Genomic DNA, 20,861 nt, shown 5'->3' on the forward strand with positions numbered 1-20,861 from the left:
TGAGAATTTTGGGGATACTGATTCCTACATATTTGTACTACTGTTCTTTAAAAATGAAATATGTTGCCTTGTAAAATTCATTTGCTTCTACTCACAGTGGATCATGGCCAGATATGAAGAGGAAATGGATCTCATTTTTGGTGAGAAAGCCTTGTATTCTATATTTTCTTAGCTGACACTGTGTGTCAATGATTATAAGCTATATTTTTTAATTTTTAAAACTCTTATTATATTTTTCTTGCATGTTCAATATACTATTTCAGTTTTTTATTTTTTTCTCTCCTTTTTATATTTGAAGCACATGTCACCAGCATTAAGATTTTCTTTAGCTTTTTTGATTTTGCAGTACTATAAATTTAAAATACATTTGCTAATGCATGCCCCCAAAAGCTTGAGACTATAAAAATGATGCCACTAATTATTCTAAAAAAAAATTTATGGGACTTTACTTAATAATTCTGTCTGATTCCAGGACAAGATATACACAAAAGAGCCATTGCACAGGGCCAAAGATAAACCAATCCAGGATGGATTGATGCACTTCCAAGCCAATACAAAGGACTTGAACCTAGTGTGAAGACTCAGGGTTGCGATGTTTAACATTTGTTAAGACATAGGTCTTCCCTGTGTCCACACTCACTCTGAAAATACAGATGAGTATCCCCAAACTTGGCTCCTATAATCTGGTCCCTTTTTCTATCTTTCATAGTGTGGTAACTTTCTGTAGTCCTGGCTACTGATTGGGTAAATGCTGCATTGCTTAGATCATTTTAATTGGGCCCTGATTCAAGGACCTGTTATAGATTTATTTTTCCTTTACTTAGAATTTTTACACATAAGACTTTGATAGTCTATTTTCATCCAGTAATTTTCTTTTTTATTTGGATTTTTCTGACCTCCTTTTAATTTCTCTTGCCAATTGATTCATATACCTCATAACTCAGCCATGCATCCCTAAGTGATCTTGTATTTTTCAATCACCCTTTTAATGGGGAAATGTAAAAATATTATTTTAAATTGCAAAGTTTAAATTCCTTTTGAGAAGAATTTTAGGTAAAGAAACATGCTACTTCTCCGAATACAGAAACTGAACTGCTTGGAGAAGACACCACGAAGATGCCTCCAGACCACAAGCTGCACAAGAAGATCAAAATTAACTTTGGGTGTGGTTGATTGAACATTTATTTGTATGTATACTTTCATGCCAAAGGGGACTGCCCCCTAACTGGCTTTTTGTCAATGCGTCTAGCAATTGGTTTTGTTCTTTTTTTTCTCTTATCCTCAAATTATTGTAATCCTTAAGTCGATTATGTTTTCATGATCCTTTTGGGGAAAAAATTTTTTTCCTAACAAGGATCATACGGGAAAATGTAAAAATGGAGATTTGAACCCCGAACTTCAATCCCCAGAAGTCCTTGCTTTAGTTCCCGAGATGCCCTCTAATCTAACTAAGATTTCACCTGGGCAAGATCAAAATTTCTATTTAACTGACTGTAAAAGCCTACTGAGCTCTCTTCCTACTTCCTCTTTCAAGCAGACGCATCTCTCATGATGTAAGTGAAATTGAATGGGCCTTACGGCCCTCCTAGGCACGTGCTTTCTTACTTGTATTTTCTTAAATTCTTAATCTTTAATAAACCTCATAAAATATAATACTTCTAGCAGAGAAACTAATTTTAAATGCTACAGCTGGATTTCACAATATGGAAATAATGGTGTTGAAAATGTATACTATCACTTTTTAACTCTAGAAATTGATTTGGCTTTGGTGAGGTAGCCTGAGAACCTAACCAGTACTATAACAATTTTTAATAGAACATTCTGTATGGAATAAAAGCTCCTTGCAGGCAGGGACAATGTCACTTTTGTATATGTATCCCAAAACCTGGGATAGCACCTAATACTAAGTAAGCAATTAATAATATGCTTGCTTTTTTATCTTCTGAGTTTCAAATAGCCAACTTACGAAGAGTTTTTACAATAAACTCACTTCTAAGTTATTAGCAACTTCCATTTCATTCATGGATCCACTGAAGCATAACTATCTAAATCTGAAGGGAAAAATGCATTCTATTTCAAACACACATGCCTAGGTTTTTTTGACATGTTAAGTACTGAATTTATAATTTCAAGTGTTAAAAAAGCAAGACATTTACAATAGGTTTCCATGCAAACTTACTTTGCCATGTCTCTGGCCAACTGCATGAAACGCTCTCCATCAAATGGGGATAAAAGGTTTAAAATACGTCTATAACCATCCATTGCCATTTTATGTTCTCCCATTTGTTCATAAAGGCTTGATCTTTCCCAAAGGTAACGAACATTTGTAGGATCGTACTTGAGAGCTAAAAATACAACCATAAACAATATATATTCTGCTTAACACACAGCAAAAATAGGGTACAAAATGCTAACCACCCTGTAAACAAGATGTTCAAAGTTAAGGCACTTCACAGTAGATTTAAGAGCCAAAAAACAAAACAAAACAAAACAAAACAAAACAAAAAAAAAAACAACCTCAGAAATCATTTAGTTCAAACCCCTTCATTTTAAAAATGAGGAAACCAAGACTCACAGAAGTGACTAGCCCAAAAATCAAACAAGGAGTATATGGCAAAGTCAAGATTTGAACCTAGATCTTCCAACTCCAAATTCAGCATTCTTTCCACTGCACCCTAATGGATTGTCCAGTTCACTTCTGTGCCACAGTACCTTGTTTCAGGCCATGTCCTTCCAGAGTCTCTTGGTTTCATATCTAGGCATCACAAGTTGCTCTGCAACCTGTTTTAGGACCAGGGTTTGACACTGGATGTAATATGCCAACTCCAGACTCATATAAACATTTGGTTCTTTTTCTTAAGGCAATAAAATCAAGGTACAATCAATAAATAAAATGGCCATATTGTAAAGTTCTTCCTGACAATATATTCTAACCCTGGCTTCTGTTCCAACTGGGTGACCCAAAACTAAAATTTCCTGACAACATGGCCTCAAGTCAGCAGCTTCTATCATAAATCTAAGAAGAAATTTACTAACAATTAAAGCCTATGTGTGTAGGGCAGTTATGGGTTCCCCCACACTTCAACCAGAATCTAGAACACCATTGCGTGGGGATGCTGTAAAGAAGATCCCTATTTAGATCTATTCTACCTATGATAACTTCCAACTCTCAAAAACTGACATTTATATTATCAGTATCTCTCAGAAAATATACGGAACTGCTTAAAAATCAATTCTTCAGTTTCTACACTAGAGAAAACCTTGACTCTAGAGTTGCCTCAGTAACTGAGTTAGTCAGAAATAAATTCTGGATCATATTCAATTCAAAGCTTAATCACATCTTAAAGAGCCACACCAGGTCCTATGAGCTCACCCCAAGATAAAATTAGCCTTGCAGAGATGGTTTGGGATCAAAGTATCCTCTGGGATAAGGGATTTAGTCCTAGTACCATCTGTCTCTTTTATACAGCATAAAAGTATACTGTATAAAAATATATAAATACTATTGACAAATGTAAAAATAGGAAAATTCCAATTATAAATTTCCATTCTCAGTGAAGTTAATTCCCAATTAAATTCATCTTTTAAACATTTTGCAACTTAGACCAGCAATTAAAATTATTATTTTAAAAATCAAAATTAGAACAATTAAAATTTAGACTAGCAATGAAAATAATTCTAGAACTTGTCATCCAAAATGTTATATATCTATTACAGTGCATATAAAAACATGTTAAAATACATTACCTTTTGTATAGCAAAAAATAGCCTGCTTAATGTTGTCTTGTTCTAGAGACATTTCTGCCAGTCTAACCCATTCTTCTGTGTCACTAGGGTTTAAATGTGCAGAAATTAACTCAAACTGCAGTGATTTCTCCATATCACCTTGGTCCTCATATATCATGGCAAGTGTAGAAAATGGTTCATAAGCAAGAGGAGCTATGAGAGACAAAATAAAAATGGTTGAGCTAGCTACATTCTTGGGATTCATAAACTATTACATTCAAACATGACAATATTGTTCAGTCTAAGACAGTAAGGGCGAACCTTTTAGGGACCTTAGAAACAGAATGCACAAACTGCAGCCCTCATGTCACATGTGAGCCCCCCGCCTTACTCCATACAGGGGAGGGAGGAACTACTCCTTTTGGGCTGTTGGGCAGAGGAGCAAGTCATGTGAGAAATATCCTCAGGAGTGAGTGGAGATGGGGAAGAGAGCAGCCTCCTCCAGCACGCTCTGGCACACGTACCATCAGTTCACCAACATGGCTTTAGGAGAACCTCACGAACTAAGCAAAGTTTGAAAATCAGGATTCTCTTGGAATATATAAAAATTGTATTTATTAATATCATGAAAACAACTGATATTTATGTAGTGTTTTTAAAGTCTGCAAACCTTTTTTACACATTATCTAATAAAAATATCACAATAACCCTAAGAGATAGGTAATAAAGTGCTTTTTACAGATGAGGAGACATGCTCAGAGATTCTAAGTGATTTGCCAAAAATTAGCTAACATGGAACAGGGGAAAATTTTAATGCTAGCCATCCTGACTCTAGGTCTAGTGCTCTATTTAAAGGAAAAAAAGTAAAAAGTATGTCTTTGTTAAACATCTTCTCGATGGTACTTTTACAACTGCCTCCCTGGCCTACCATAATGGACATAGGCTAATGTGTTTCAGTCATTAGTATTATATCAGGGCACACTTGGATCTGCATCTTCTAAAGCAGTAGAAAGCCTGGACGGTTATACCCAAGGAACTCAGTCAAAGGGATGCCCAAGAGTCTCAACTTTTGAGGCAACAATTCCAAAGACACCTAGAGGTTAAGGTCCCAAAATTACATTAAAAGAAAAGGATGGACTGAGATGAAGGGACAGATAAAGATGGTGAGTAACAAGAACAAACAACAAGAATAAGAGAAATTACCTTGAAGAAAAAGAAACAACATTATCGGTTGTTAAAAAGAAAAATCAATGACATTTACAACATATGGAACCATTTGAAAGAAGGTTCTCAAAATTTAAGAAAATGTTAAAGGGTTCTTAATAGTATAACTTCAGTAATCATTTTTTAAAATATTCTATAATGAGTAAGAGTTTGGCAAAACACTGAGAAAGCAAAACAATTATTTTAAGTGAAAGAAGAAAAATCAGTTCTAACGGTGCTATGAGTAATAAGGTTTTCAGTTTAATGATAATGCCAAGTGATGAATTTAACTCCTTGTCAAAAAGAAACCCAAATTAGATTCATCACTTGACACTTTCTGATCTAGAAATAGGAAAAAAATAAAACAAACAAACAAACAAACAAAAACCTTTGAATTCTGTTTCAACATTATATTCTTGCTACACTTGGGAAAGGCTACCATTATACATTAAGTCTGAAGTCTAAACTTGGAATAATGGAAAATGAAACACAAGGACTTCAAAAAATGCAAGAAAGAAATAGCACAATTTAATTGGAATGGGAATAGAATACATACCTTCCATTGCTACTTGATGTATTTGGTTCAATTAAATAATGTGATTTTGTTTTCTTTTTGGTCAATTTAAGTAAAGTTGGTAAGATAAATGCCATCATAAATAGCTATAATTTTCAAACAATTGATATTTTCTAATTAGCAAGGTAGTATGATGAGTCTCTACTTTATTACTTCTGATGGACTTGAAGGGACACTGATCCCACATAAAATACCTTGTCTGATAATTTCCATGCACATCAAGATGGCCTCTTCACGTTCACCTCGAGCAAATCGGATATTGGCTTCCCCCATTAGCCCTCTCAGAGCTCTAGGAAGTTTACTACGAGGCCTTTTCTCCTACAAGGAAAAATGACATTTATATTTAAATAGTTTAAATTCTACATCTTAATTCAAAACACATTAATAAAACCAGGATATAATAAAATCAACATCTTACATTTAAAAAGGCAATTTATCAAGCTTCAGAATTCAAAAATTAGACTAAATGGTTGCAATTTTAATTCACTGATGGACTTTATCAGAAAAATGATTCTAAAATAATTTAATTGCAGAAAAGCACAAAAATTATCTCCTTGGCAATTTCTAGAGTATGGATTAAAAAATTTTAAATTTTAACTGAACAAGTTTTGTGAACACAAAAAAGCTTTTCTGTGTGTGTGTGTGTGTGTGTGTGTGTGTGTGTGTGTGTGTGTGTTTTAAAAGCAAACCTTGAAGTGCTCCCATGGACTTGTAAATCTGTAATCTAATATAGTTTAGAACAATAAACTTTTTTTCCATATAAATTTTCTTATAACCTCTACTTTTCTTTCAGAATTATATCAATTCGATATATGTTTGCTTTCCATCCCATGCCAAAGAATATAAAATCAGTCATGAGATCCAGACTAGGTTAGGGAAATAGAGAGAAAGTCTGATATAATAGAACATAAGCCTACCTTTTTTTCCTCCTGCATCAGAAACTGAAATTTTTTGTTTGCCCAGATCTGCCCCTCCTCATTTACCTATTATAGTTAATACGGTCATTTCCTTAGTCAATATACTAAAAAGATTCAAATCTCTCACTCCTCAATATAATCCAAAACTGTTGTTCCCACATACATCCAATTCCTACTAATTCCACTTTTCCATTACCTTTCCCAAATGTCCCTCCATTTCCACTTCTATTGCTACTACCCTAGTTTAAGTTCTTATTATCTCCCTTTCTAGATTTCAAGTTCCTTCAAGGCAAAAATGATGTCACATTTTTCTTTGCCACATTTTTTAATATTGTACTTTATCATAGCAAACATATGAATGCTTGCTGAACTTTTTTACTAAAATTTTTGTTGAATATGGACCTTTTATGACAAATCTCCAATGTATTTTTACATACTGAAAAAATACGTACTAAGGATTGAATCACAATTTTTTCTTCGATATAAAAACATAAAACTACTTGCTTTCATCATTTTCTTGGTCTCTCGATTAAGAACCATTTCCAAGACAAATACATCTCCTGCTGTGGGTTGTTCAGGTGTTTCTTCATCTTCTTCTTCCTCTTCCTCCTCTTCTTCCTCATCTTCATTTTCTCCAAGCATAGAAGCAAAGACTCTGTGGACTGATTTGCTGACTCCATCTGATGTTTCTCCTGAGTAAAGAGAAGCCAAGACCAAACACAACCACTTTGATTTTCAAAAAAAGGTAATCACTTCAAAGTGGATATCTTTATAACCTATCATAGTAATACCCTACTCATCCAGAGGTTAGACTTTCACCAACTGTAATTATTCAGACTCTAGCTACAAATCCTATTATCAGCCAAAACAATAGCTTTAAAGTTATATTTCGCTCAGTAAGAAAGGCAGTGTCACACTCAGGCATACATCTAGATTATTTGTGTATGAATAAAGGCAGCCAAGAAATAAATAAGGTTCAGTGACAACAAACCAAAAAATTTATAGAGGGAAAAAATACAACAACTCAGAAGTATAAAAGTATAGCAGGGATAATTTAGTATGGGGGAAAATAGCAACAAACATCTCAATAATCCCTCAAAAATCCCTCAAAAAAAAATCCCTTTCAAAATCACTACAAAGTCTAAGAACCACAAACTGAAGTATTTAAGTGGTTACATTTTTAACTGTGAGGAAGAGGGGCTTTATAGATAGAGAGCTGTGTGACCCCAGGCAACTCCCAGGCAATTCAGTTCCAGAGACTAGGTGAACTGCACTGAGAGGATCTGCTTACCTATAGTTCTCTACACTGATGAAATCACAAGTCTATTTTTTAAAAACTGTTACCAGAACCATAAAGATCATGTTTAAAAAATTTTCAAACAAAACAAAATAAATATAGCTATATTAATTACTATTATGGAAGGATTTTTTGTTGTTGGAGATTTTAAGGGGGAACCAAACCTATGATTTCATTAGTTTAATGAAAACTTAGTAAGGAAACTCCCACTACAAATCAATGTAAATTTGTACCTGCTTTACAACTTAAGTGAGAGTTGTTTAGGGCATTAAGAAGTTAAATAGCTTGCCCAAAAGCATACAGACATTATGTGTCAAGGAAATCGGACTTGAATCTCAGCCCTGAGTCAAAGGCCATTTCCCTTTGCACTCCAATACCTAGTTTGTGTTATATAAGAATTTATTACACTAATTATTATAAAGTATACAGTTTTTCCCCTAAATTAATAGTAATTTTGCCATTTCAAATGAAGATACATGCTGATGACCAAGTCAAGCATCAAAATATATCCCAGTAGAAGCATCCAAATCAGTTGGGTTATATATAAGTTGATTTAAAATATATTTTTAAAACTTCTCCATAAGATATCATGCACATATACACAAGATCAACAAGATAGTAATATAACAGGATAGAAATTTTCTTTTAAGTTTATATATTATATTTGGAGTCTTCTGTTAGCAAGACTATAATAATCAAGACTTCTCAAAGTTTTCAATAAAATATCATAAATTAGCATAACAAGAAATTAAACTGAAAAGGTTGTTTACTTCTCCAAGTTAAAGCTAAGGATTTAAATGGAAATAAAAGGAAGAAAGTTGGAAATGAGAGTGAAAGATTAATAGTCCAGAACAATTTGGAATTAGAATTAGATCCACTCTGGGGATAAGGTTTTAGCTACGAGGCAGATAAATACATATAATTCTTCTGGTTTTTAGTTAGGGATGGCCTAGAAGTTACTCTAAGAATGTTGTTGTTCAGTCATGTCTGATTCTTTGGGACTCTGTGGTCCAAACCATCCAATAGGTTTTCTTGGCAAAGATACTGGAGTGTTTTCTCATTTTCTTCTCCAGAGGATTAATGCAAATGGTTAAACTTTCCCAGAGTAAGAGTTAAAATTGGTTTTGGCAAAATTAAGAGTTATGAAGTCATTGTGGTTGCCATTTATAAAAATTAACTCTTAAGTCACAAGGCTGTTAGTAGCTTTATTACAGCAAGGTAGAGATCATAATGGGGGAAATGTAGGAAGGAGGTAGAAAATCATTGCCTAGCTAAATACCCTAGCTAACTACCCTATAATTGCTCCCCCAGGTCCAACCAGGAGTCGCAGTAGTCTCTTCAGCAAAAGCCACCAATGGCACTTCAGAATTCTTCAGAATGAATCCAACTCAGAATCCCCAAAGCTGCCAAATCCCTCCAATGAATAAAATGCTGAAGTAGTAGTAGAAGTCCTCTGGTTTTGCCTTTTATAGCCCTTTTCTCACATCACTTCCTGTCTTTCTGGTTTCTACTTCCTTTCACTGTAGGCTGGTCTATTACATCTCCAGACCAATCAAAATTTCTTAATTTGCCTGGCACTGTCCAGGGGAAAAGTGCTTTTAGGATCCACTTCTGGTCTTTGAGGATATGAACTTCCTTTTCTAGTAAAAGTGTTTGACTAACTAAATGTGAAAGGAGGAGCACTCCAAATTCTTGATTAAGTTAAAATAAACAAATTCCTTTTCACACCAGGATAACACAGCTAGTGTCTAAAGCCAGGTCTTCTTGATGTCAGACCCAGCACTCTATCCACTGAGTCTTACTTCCTTCTCTAAAAATATAGGTGTCTTTTCTTCTATGCACTAGAACTAATTGGCTTCTATAATCTTGAGAAAGAGAAACTGACTGTAAGAAACAACCCTACAATAGCCAAAAAACAGATAGAGTACTATCATTCACTGGAAGTCACAAAAATAAACAAGACCACCAAACAGGTGAATTACCATCAAATGTTACTTTAATCACAAAATAACAAAAACTTTTATAATTTTTAATGCATAGTGTAGAGTATTAACTTTTTCAACATACCTTCATTAATATCTTGGCTTTGGGATTTGATAGAGTCAATTCCAGAAGAAGATGGAACTTCTGAGTCATTTGGATTTTCCTCAGCTGAAACTTTTCCTTTTTCTTGATTAGTCTGAAAAATTTTAAATGTATTTGTCTAGAAAATACACACTAAAAAAATCTGGCAATTATAAATTTTAAATGACATACTTGTATTATTTTCCATTCTTGAATGCCCATTTGTATGCATATGTATGTGCTAGAGATGTTAAATTCTAGATATGTTTCAGAAACAAAGAGTTTTCTCCTTCAGTTTAGATGACCATAATGTAAGAGTAAAATGGTCAGAAAACTAGGTTCAAATTCAAGTCCTACTACATACTATAGCAACTCAGAGCAAGTCTCTAAATCACCTTGAACATTTTTTTCATCATCTATAAAATAGCATATTATAACTACTTAACTCAAAGGGCTGTTGTGAGGACCAAATAAGATACGTATTTGTAGTGCTATGTATAAGCTATCACACCTAGTATTCATATCATGACATGCCACATGATGCCCACTCCATAGAATTAGGTGAACAATCAAGTGGGTCTAGAACTAAACAGGAAGAACTCAGGGAATGGATTGCAATTGAGAAACCTCTAGGGTTTGGTAAGCTCAGCCTACTTCCTGTACAAAGGACCATCTTCTCAACAGAGATATTCTCCCACAAACATTCTGTGGCTATTAAATTTTGAACACTCCAATTTCTGAGAAATTAAACTTGAAGGTGACTCAATGGAAGGATAGGTGGTAGGTATGAGTAAGCCCTCTTAAATGGTTACCTACACAGGTATAATAAACATCAATAAAGAAATGTATGACCAAATAAGAAATAATTCATATGAGATTCACCAGGAACAAAATGTGAACAGCCTGAATATTCCACTAATAGCTTTGAAATGTTAAAAAAAAAACTAAAACTAAAAAAAATCTCCCAGAAGGTAAATCCTTCATGGAGCATCTATAAGAATGGGTTATAATATATATCAATGGAAGAAATCCCAAGTTAATTAAAGACAAACTAAAATGTGAATAAAAATTTTTCTTCTGCTTAAATACATGCAGATTATCAAAAGAAGGTTATGATAAAGAGGATTTCAGAGCTGGAAGGCCCTTAGAGATCATCTAATCCAACTCCCTCACTAAAGAAATGAAGAAACAGGTTTAGATTAATTAAATTCTCCATAATCATGAATAAGTGCTACAACAACTACTATTACCCAAATCTCAACCCCTGGTCCAGTGCTCTTTCCACCACACTGGTTTTAATAATATCTCTGTGCCCCCTCAGGAGGGGAGATAGAATAGGGAGGAATGGGAATCTTCTACCTACATCCATAAATCATTAGTGCTGGAAGATTTTGCAGTCCAACTGCTTCATTTTACAAATAAAAACTGAAGCATAGATTTTGTAAAGTGAAATGTGTAATTTTCTATGGTGGAGATCAATGCGTAGGAGAAAAAGCACTGGATCTGGATCCAAAGATCCCAGCTTTCAGTCAGCAACCTGTTCAGCACGGGGGCTATCCCTCCATATCTTTGAGCCTTGGGCTCCACATCTATAAAATGGCAGTAAGGGGTCTGACTCTGGATGAGAGATCTCTAAGGTTCCTTCCTGCTTAATACCCCTTCTTGGTAGAAAAGGCTCAAACCTCCTTCTTCCCAGTCCTGGCCTTTTTCTCCAGGGCTCTCGGAGGAGCGAGTCCCAAAGCCAAGGGAAAGAGCAAAGTGAGGAGGAAGGAGAGGAGAGGGGATGCCCAAGACTGGGCCAGAGCGAGGGGCTGGCTTCAAAGCTCCCTTGCTCTGCGCTGGAGCCCACCCCGCTCTCCGCCTCGGGGGCGGAGGGGAGTGGATGTCACGACGCAGGGGTTCCAGCTCACTTTCTTCTCGCGGGTTTTCCTCTCTTCTCTTCGCCTCTCGAACTCCTCAAAGGAGATCTTCCCTTCTAGATAATCGATCAGCTCGGGGCTGAACCCAGACATATCCCCACCGGTGTCCTTTACTGTCACAGTTCGGACTCAGGTTCCAGGACGGCAAGGCCCCCAGCTTCGTCTTACAGCACCGCCCACTTCCGGAAGAAACCGGACATAGTGTCCTACAGTGAAAGGAGACCGGTAGTTCCCGGGGCTAGCACGCAGGAGTTCCGAGAGAGTCCCCACCCGCCCTCAGGATCCTTGCGCAGTTGTGTATCCTGGGTGCAGAGAGCCTAGTGGTAGCCAAACACATAATAATCTAGCAACAATACCCTCATTTTGATTGTGAATTTAGTGGAATCGGTGCTATGTAGAAACTATGTTACGTCTAAGCCCACTATTCCCAGAGACTGAGATGATATAGGTGATAGTAAGAAGATTTTTATATTGCTCTTTTTATACAGCTTCAAATGTCTCATTCTCCCCACTTAGGTGTATGAATGAAGGAAAAACCAAAACCAAGCTTGGAAGGACTGAGTTGTTTTCCTCATTTTGGTCTCTTTCTCTGTCTTGAAGTAGTTTATTTTTGTAGTGTTAGATCTTTTAAAAATCAATATAACAAACATTTTGAGAACCTACTGTGTATGTAAGGTAATATAGGTCATCTAAGTACCTACTTAATATCCTACTTAATGTAGGTATTTATATTTCAATTTTTTTAACTGCCCCATCTTTTATTTATGTGTGTAAATGGAAGTTTCAGTTTGCTGCATTGGTTTATTCTCAAAATGTGACTAAGCAGGTTAATGTGATATGAGATGAAAAGTAAAATCACTTATATAGCTACTATATGCCAGGTACTTTTTACAAATAATATCTCATTTGATCCTTACAACAACAGTGAAAGACAGGTGTTATTATTATGCCTATTTTACAGTTGAAGAAACTAAGATAGACAAGTAACCTGCCCAGGTTCACACACCTAGTAAGTATCTGAGGTGGTATTTGAACTAATTTCTATTTAACTCCAGGCACAGGCCCCCCCCCCCTACCCACTATACTACAGTTGACTATAGATGAAAACAAGTAGTTATTGTGGCTTCCTGCCTTGGTAATACTGGATTGAAAATCTACCTCCTTATAACTTGGACCTACTTTACTTCCCTCTCACACGAAAGAGGATAAATTTAATCCCTATTCCACATGAATATTTTGAGGACATCAATATTGATTTATCCATGCCTTTACATCCTATGCAATCCTTAGTCATGTCCTCTCATAAATCATAAAAATATTGGTTATGTTTTAGCTGACTTATGTCTCCCATTACCCTTTGGATCACCCACAATTTGGGTTTTTTTTTTTTTTAGATTTTAGTGTTTCATAATTTATATCCATATAGCATCACAGGAAGAGTGTTAGTGTCAAAAAGAAGAATTTTTGTTTTGTTTTTGTTTAAAGTCATGAAAGCACTGGAAATTACCTAAATGTTTTTCTTCTGTTATTTAATTCTGGGCCCATGACGGCTCACTGAGACCAGTTCATAAAAAGCACATGCAGTGTGCCTAGATGATATAAATCTGATGTGGATTTTGGAGCATGTATAGACATTCTGTGACTAGTTTTCATCTGCTAACTCTTGCAATTAATAGAAATGTCTTTGATTTATCATGGCTACATAGCCAAAACTGATGATAAATTTTGGTTAGAGACAACATTGTAAGGGAAGGGTCCTTGGGCCTCCCCATTTGAGCCTAATATGTGCCCTTAATTCTTTGCCTCAGAATTTATTTATTTTTCCATTTTCGATGAAGAATATTGAAGGAGGTTAGAGGCTATGAACTTGTGAGTTTAAAAAGATCAGGAGAAGTAACCACCAAACATCTGTGAGCTGAGTCCAAACAAATTTTGCAGTTGGTCTAGCTTTGAGACCCAAGGTTTAAGGAGTAACATTTGGAATTCAGCTCAGTGATAGCTATAAAGTGATAGTCTAGCAACAATACCCTCATTTTGGTTGTGAATTTAGTGGAGCCAGTGCTATGTAGAAATTATATTAAGGCTAAGTTCACTCTCCTCAAAGACTGAGATGGTATAGGTGAAAGTTAGAAGAGGGGATTTTGGGGGGGAGGGGAGGGGAGGAAAGGAAAAGGAGCCAGAATGTTTATGCTCTTTGCTAAATCTTTGAAGTAAATACCCCATATGAAAGCTAATTGATGTTAATTAGTTAAATGGAACTTGAGGACTAGTCAATGAAGTTAACATTAAGGAGAATCTTCCTAGAATAGGGACTTGAGCCAGTAGCATTAGGAAAGAGACATCCCAACCTCTCAAGGGTACCCCTAGAACCCTGAAGAAAAAATGTAGCTGTACTCTCTTTAGGACAGTGAGGCCAGAGTATGCACTACAGAAATAGTTTGGGATTTGATGAAGTCAGCACAATATCAAAAGCAAGCAGGATAATTGAGAAGCACCATGTAAATGGGACCTTTCCATCTGGACTCTGCTGGACCTCTTCTATGATAGGTGTAAGCATACCTCTCTTCTTTGTGCTTCAATTAATGTTGACAATCAAAGGATCACTGATCTTTATTGTTGATCTATCAAAGAATCTTATACAATCTAAAGTTCATTGGTTTGGAATCCTCTTCTTGTTTATGGAGAGATGCCCTGCATTAAGGGTGAGGAGGAATTGATGGGAGACAAGAGAGTTCAAGCCAGTGCCTCTTCAGGACTCTTCTTCACAGTCATTCCCCTTTAGGACTTTTGGATCAGTAGTCTCTTTTGGGACTCTCCAAAATCAATCCAATTTGGGGACTCAAAGTGGGAGTCCCCCTTTAAAGCTAATACCCTTTCCAGACCCTTTAAGTTAGGTCCCCATTTAGGGACTTATCAAACTTGACTCTTCAAGTATTCAGTAAGTTCCAACTTCAAGAGAAGATGGAATAGGTCAACACCACTTAAGGTTGCTAAAGAAAAATACTTTGAGAAGGCATGAATGGAGCCAGCAATCTCTATTATCTCTCTATTCTCAGCTTGTCACACTAGAGATTTCCAAGAATTTCCCCTTGGATGAGATCCAAGATTCTTTCTTGGTTGCATTTAGCTCATTTCCAATGGGAGCATGCCTTCATTCTGTATTGACAAATAAATATTTATACATGATTTGGATTAATGGGTTTCTTTGCTATTTGCTATATGCATTCATTGTGAAACTAGTATTGGGTGGGAAAGGAGTCAAATCCTATAGAGAGAGCTTGGGGGCCCACTTTCCCCCTAGAAATGACAAAGCAATCAGAAATTTGCTCAAATCTGATCATATACTCTAGATGAACAATGTTTAAGAGAACAAATAGATCTAATTATATGCCAGTACTCCCTCTCTTGAGGAGAGTAGAATGGCCTCTGACTCCAATTTCCTTCATCCCCTCCTGGTAGGAATTAGAGTCTCCCTGACAGAAAGGTGGGAAAATAAGATTAGAAATGTCTCTTCTGCTTCCCTTTGAGCTATACATAAGGACAGCCCATCACCTCCCGTGGGGTTTCTCTCCTATATGTGTGGGGCCCACTCATTCTACTATATATCCAAGAAAGCATATTGAAGAAGAGCCTTTAATACTTTATTTTGTTCAGTGGATTCACATGCTTTTTATAATCAATAATCAGTAAACATAGTGGAATCTTGTATCCTTTCAGTCACTTTTTTACTGAAGATGCCATCTGCTGCAGAGAATGATTTGTGAAAATCTGTACTTATCCCGAATTTTTATATGTATAACTTTTTCTTGCAAAGATTTTATGGAGATGAAAAAGGAAGCATATAGGTCAATATTTACTAATGTGTTCTCAAGCACCTTTGTCAATAATAATGCCACCTGTAATTGTTTTTTCCCCCTCTTAATCATTATATATCATTTCTTTCAAAGCTCTTAGCAATCACTTCTTTATTCTAAATCCCATCTTTATTTATTGGTACAAGTTGTTCACCATGGCTAGAATGTCCTCCCTTCTCACCTCCACCTCAGATCCTATATCTTTCAAATCATATAAATTTAGTGCCTATATTACAACATTATTCTAAAAATCAACAAACATTTATTGAGCACCTACTACTTGTGCCAGGCACTGTCCTGAGCTCAGGATCCAAGGACATAATTTTAAAATGTTAGCTTTAAGTCCATAAGTGTGTATATTTGTAAAGTTATCAGGGTCACGCAAGTGTGAACAGGAGTTTGTGGGTATGAACCTGTGGCACATAGATGTGAACAATTTACCTTCCTGAGCTCTATAATGCAGCTAAACTGGCCTACTAGATTTTCCCTAAATTCCTATCTCAAGAAAGAAGGCACCATTACAGTGGGGAAGCTTATGAGGATAATGAGCATCATCCCAAAGGTGGTGTTCAGTGTCAAACCTCTTAATGGGGGGACAGTGACTACCCTATTGTAATGCTGGCTTTTATATGCACTAGTGAATGAGTGAAGGACTACAATCTTAACACACTCACTATTAGCTATTGTTTTTCTTGAAATATTCAACTATGGTTGTGTTTTTAAAAGTTAATAAAAGCAGTCATAGAATGCTGATTTGGAAATTCATGACATTCAGTGTGCAAGATAGCTTAACATCATCAATTATTTTCTTATGGTAAAGAAGCCCTCAAGCATTTTTTCATGACTTGTAATTTTTTGTTTCAATGTGTATATGCACTAGCTTAGACTGAGGTTTGATCCTTGGTTGACTAATTGCAAATGAGCATTTATAACTGTTAAGCTCTGAAACCAAAATTTTGTACTGAATTCACACACACAAAAAAAATGCTTTCACCTGCTTCCATGTCTTTCTATAAACTGTTGCCCATATCTAGAATATATACCTTCCTCTTCGAATCTTTTATCTTTCTTCTAAAGTCACCAGTTTTAAATGCTCTCCCTCTATTTATCTCTTTATATTAATCTCTTATTAAAAAAGAGGTTCCTCCTAGTGCCAGTGTCCTCCCCCCTCCTCACAGTTCTTAGAAGAGTCATTTTGTAAATATTTGAGTTGAGATAAGTCAATCTGAGGTTACTTGAGAGGATTGTGGATTGTAGTGGTCAGGAGAGGCTTTCTTGTGGAGGTGACAAGTATGGATTGGATAGGTGAAAAGAAAGCAAGCAAATCCAGGTAATGGCAACAATACGAACAAAGGCATAGAAAGAATATGTAGTGGACAGTTACAGAGTAGTTTGTCAAGATGAGTAGGTTCCTAGGGGAAAGCAGTGGGCAATTAACTAGTTAGGCAGCTTGGAAGTAGGTCATGGAATGACTTGAATGCCAGTCCAAAGAACTTGGGTTTTACTCTGTAGGCATCAGAAAGTCGATCCTCTGGGTAATGGAGACCTTGAGATGCTTTTAGTAGGGCACCAACATGATAAAAAATGAGATTTCATGAAGAATAACTTTATGTTTGATTTTTAGCATAGTCTTGTGGCTGAGAAATACAGAACCAACAGCAAAAACTACCTATACTGCCTTACATGTTATCCCAGGACTATGGGATGGTGAATAAAGTACTGTATTTAAAGGGGGAAAAAAATAGGTTTGAATCCTGCCTCAGAAACTTCTGAACAAGTCATAACTTTTCTGAATTTCAGTTTCCCTAATCTTTCAAATAAGTATAATATTAGCACTTACCTTGTTATAGTAAGGATCAATCAATAAATATTTATTAAGCACTTGTTGTCAGGCACTGTGCAGAGTATTGGATCCAAAGAGATAATTCATAAAATCAGTTTTACTATATTAATGCTCTGTATATAAAATATGTGAACACACACAACTCTTAAGTGTGAACTTGTACTTTTTTAGCTGTGAAGTTAGAGCATGCATTTGTGAAAATAATCTTTTATGTTTGATGTTTAGCACAAATCTAATCTACCACCCCAACCAAGAAACTGGAAAAAAAGAGAGAGAAAGTCCTTATAACAATGGTGTGCTGGTAACTGTTTAATGACTAGGGAGAGGGGTGGTAGAGAGGGAGAATATATAGACAACACACTTTGACGTTTAATCTGCATTATTAACACTTTCTCTGTTGTTTTAAGTGTAGACAATCAACAAAAGAATAAATTAAGTCCTCATTTACAGCACTGGCTGATTTCCTAGATTTAAATGCTCACAGAGAAAATTTAACAGTTGGTTCTTCTGGTTCAAAGTGATTCCAGCAAATCCTTGCTTATAAAATAATAGTCAAGCAGAGCCTTCCTTTTGTGATATTGTTGGTTATTGCTTTTTCCACCCCTGTGTTCTGAAGTCTTTCAAAGATGTTTTTCTTTCAGATGTTGTCATTGTATAAATTGTTTTCATGTCATTAGTTCATACTGCCCAAGAGTCTCTGAAATGGTCTCTTGTCATTTCTTTTGAAACAATAATATGCCATTATATTCCTATTCTACAGTTTGTTCACCTATTCCCTCATTCTCTAAGAGATAATCTCAGATATCCCCTCAGATTCGAGGGTTTTTTTTCCCTTTTCTTCTCACTCTTCACCCCCTCTTTAATCTCCCCTTCAAGATCACAAAGTTTGCTTTGCTTGTAACCATTTCCTCTGGTAATATCATCTCTCAACTCTAGTCCCATTTCCACTTGTTTCCTTGCTGAATTTGATTGTATTCCTATACCAAACTGTTTATAGGTGTGCTTCCAACTCTGTTTTCCATTCTAAATAAAAGTGAGGTTCAAATCATTTCCATCCCTACTTCCTCCATATTTGTATATTCTCATGCAGCCCAATTAAGAGAAATAACCCATTCCACTCCCTTTTACATCTTTCCTTCTACCCTTCTGCTTTTATCCTCCTTTCTCCTCCCCTCTTCAAACTGATAGGGCAGACAATCTACTTCAGAAACTGTTTTTCATGTTTAATTCCCTCAATACCTTTAAAGGGCCCTTGTGTCTTCTCCCACATTATAATGTTAGCACCACACCATTTTACAATTCCTTTCAATTACTCAAATAAATTTACCTTTCTAGGTAGTTCTCTGGACTGTTGTGTTTGCATTTTACAGCTAAAGTCTTTTCATTAGAAATGCTTTAAAGTTTTCTATTAAATTAAAGAACTTATTTCCTCCACTGTGGATTTGTCCTCAGCTTTGCAAGGTCTTATTCTTTATAAGCTTGCCTCTTTTGCCTTTTGGAATATATGATATTCCAAGAGATATTCACCTGAATTTTAGTAGAAGCGGCATATCATTCCTTGGGACTTGAATTGCTACTTACTATATGCTTTTAGTGTTTTGTTTTTTCCCTTGGAAAGTTTTGTACTTTAGCTATGATATTCCTAGAACTTTTCCAATGGGAAGTGATTTTTGTCTTTCAAGAGGTGATTGGCAGATTCTGTTTTTACTTTACCCTCTGGTTATAATACATCTGGGGCAATGTTCATTTACCTTCTTAAAACATAGTAACTAGATGTGGGTTTTTTTTTCAAAGTTTGCAGTTAGTCCAATGATTTTTAAATTACCTCTGTTTTCCAGTTCAGTTATTTTTAGATATCAAATATCTTACATTTTCTTTGTTTAAATTTTTTTTCTAATTTTTTTCTACTATTTCTTACAACATCATTAGCTCGTTGATTTCTTTTTGGTCTATTCTAGCATTCAGAGATTCCATTTCATGAATAAAATTTATTACTTTCTCTCCCAAGCTACTAGTTCTTTCAATTTTTTCCTTGACCAGTAGTTCTGTGTATCATCCCTTCCTTTATCTCTTCTTTTTTTTTCTCAGTTTACTTAATTTTATTTATTTATTTTTTTATTTTAAACATTATTTTATTTGGCCATTTCCAAACACTATTCACTGGAAACAAAGATCATTTTCTTTTCCTCCCCAACCCCCCTCCCACCACCTTTCCCTCTCCCATAGCCGACACACGATTCCACTGGTTATCACATGTGTTCTTGACTCGAACCCATTTCCCTGTTGTTGGTATTTGCATTAGAGTGTTCATTTAGAGTCTCTCCTCAGTCATATCCCCTTCACCCCTGTAGTCAAGCAGTTGCTTTTCATTGGTATTTTTACTCCCACAGTTTATCCTCTGCTTGTGGATAGTATTTTTTAGATCCCTGCAGATTGTTCAGGGACATTGCATTGCCACTAATGGAGAAGTCCATCATCTTCGATTGTACCACAATGTATCAGTCTCTGTGTACAATGTTTTCCTGGTTCTGCTCCTTTTGCTCTGCATCACTTCCTGGAGGTTGTTCCAGTCTCCATGGAATTCCTCTATTATTCCTTTTAGCACAATAGTATTCCATCACCAACATATACCACAATTTGTTCAGCCATTCCCCAATTGATGGGCCTCCCCTCGTTTTCCAATTTTTGGCCACCACAAAGAGTGCAGCTATGAATATTCTTGTACAAGTCTTTTTCCTTATTATCTCTTTGGGGTACAAACCCAGCAGTGCTATAGCTGGATCAAAGGGCAGACAGTCTTTTATTGTCCTTTGGGCATAGTTCCAAATTGCCCTCCAAAATGGCTGGATCAATTCACAACTCCACCAGCAATGAATTAGTGTCCCCACTTTGCCACATCCCCTCCAGCATTCATTACTTTCCATAGCTATCATGTTAGCCAATCTGCTAGGTGTGAGGTGATACCTCAGAGTTGTTTTGATTTGCATCTCTCTGATTATCAGAGATGTAGAGCACTTTTTCGTGTGCTTATTAATAGTTTTTATTTCTTTGGCTGAGAACTGCCTGTTCATGTCCCTTAACCATTTGTCAATTGGAGAATGGCTTGATTTTTTGTACAATTGATTTAGTTCTTTTTAAATTGCTTTATCTCTTCTAAGAATTCATGTAGTCCTTATAAAAAGACCGACCCCAACCCCACTTTACAGTAGATATGGCATTGGATTTCCCATAAGAAAAGCAAAAATAAGTATGTTTTACATATCAAGTAGAATAAAAGTTTTACATTCAATAACCTCTTACATTCAATAAAGGACTTTTGAAGCAAACATTAAAATTTAATTAGAGACTAAATTACTTCATCCTAAAGAATGAGTGGGTCAAAGAACAAATCATTAAAACAATCAGTAATTTCATTAAAGATAATAACAGACAGGCAAAACTCTTAGTGACCATGTCCAAATATA

General features: G+C 35.8%; 1 protein-coding gene across 2 annotated transcripts in view; it reads right to left on the bottom strand.

The window, feature by feature from the left end:
• GTF3C3 (general transcription factor IIIC subunit 3) overlaps positions 1 to 11,888 on the bottom strand; it is a 44,709-nt gene extending 32,821 nt beyond the window's left edge. For both annotated transcript variants that reach the window (XM_001369849.5, XM_016433753.2), the window contains exons 1-6: positions 11,692 to 11,888; positions 9,785 to 9,896; positions 6,925 to 7,112; positions 5,698 to 5,821; positions 3,748 to 3,939; positions 2,180 to 2,345 (exon numbers count right to left, since the gene is read on the bottom strand). In XM_001369849.5, the coding sequence (XP_001369886.2) occupies positions 2,180 to 2,345; positions 3,748 to 3,939; positions 5,698 to 5,821; positions 6,925 to 7,112; positions 9,785 to 9,896; positions 11,692 to 11,793 (884 nt within the window). In that variant the 5' untranslated portion in view covers positions 11,794 to 11,888. The remainder of the gene's footprint in view (positions 1 to 2,179; positions 2,346 to 3,747; positions 3,940 to 5,697; positions 5,822 to 6,924; positions 7,113 to 9,784; positions 9,897 to 11,691) is intronic.
• Positions 11,889 to 20,861: the final 8,973 nt, after the last annotated feature.

This window comes from Monodelphis domestica, chromosome 4 (assembly GCF_027887165.1).
Source record: "Monodelphis domestica isolate mMonDom1 chromosome 4, mMonDom1.pri, whole genome shotgun sequence".
NCBI lineage: Eukaryota > Metazoa > Chordata > Mammalia > Didelphimorphia > Didelphidae > Monodelphis > Monodelphis domestica.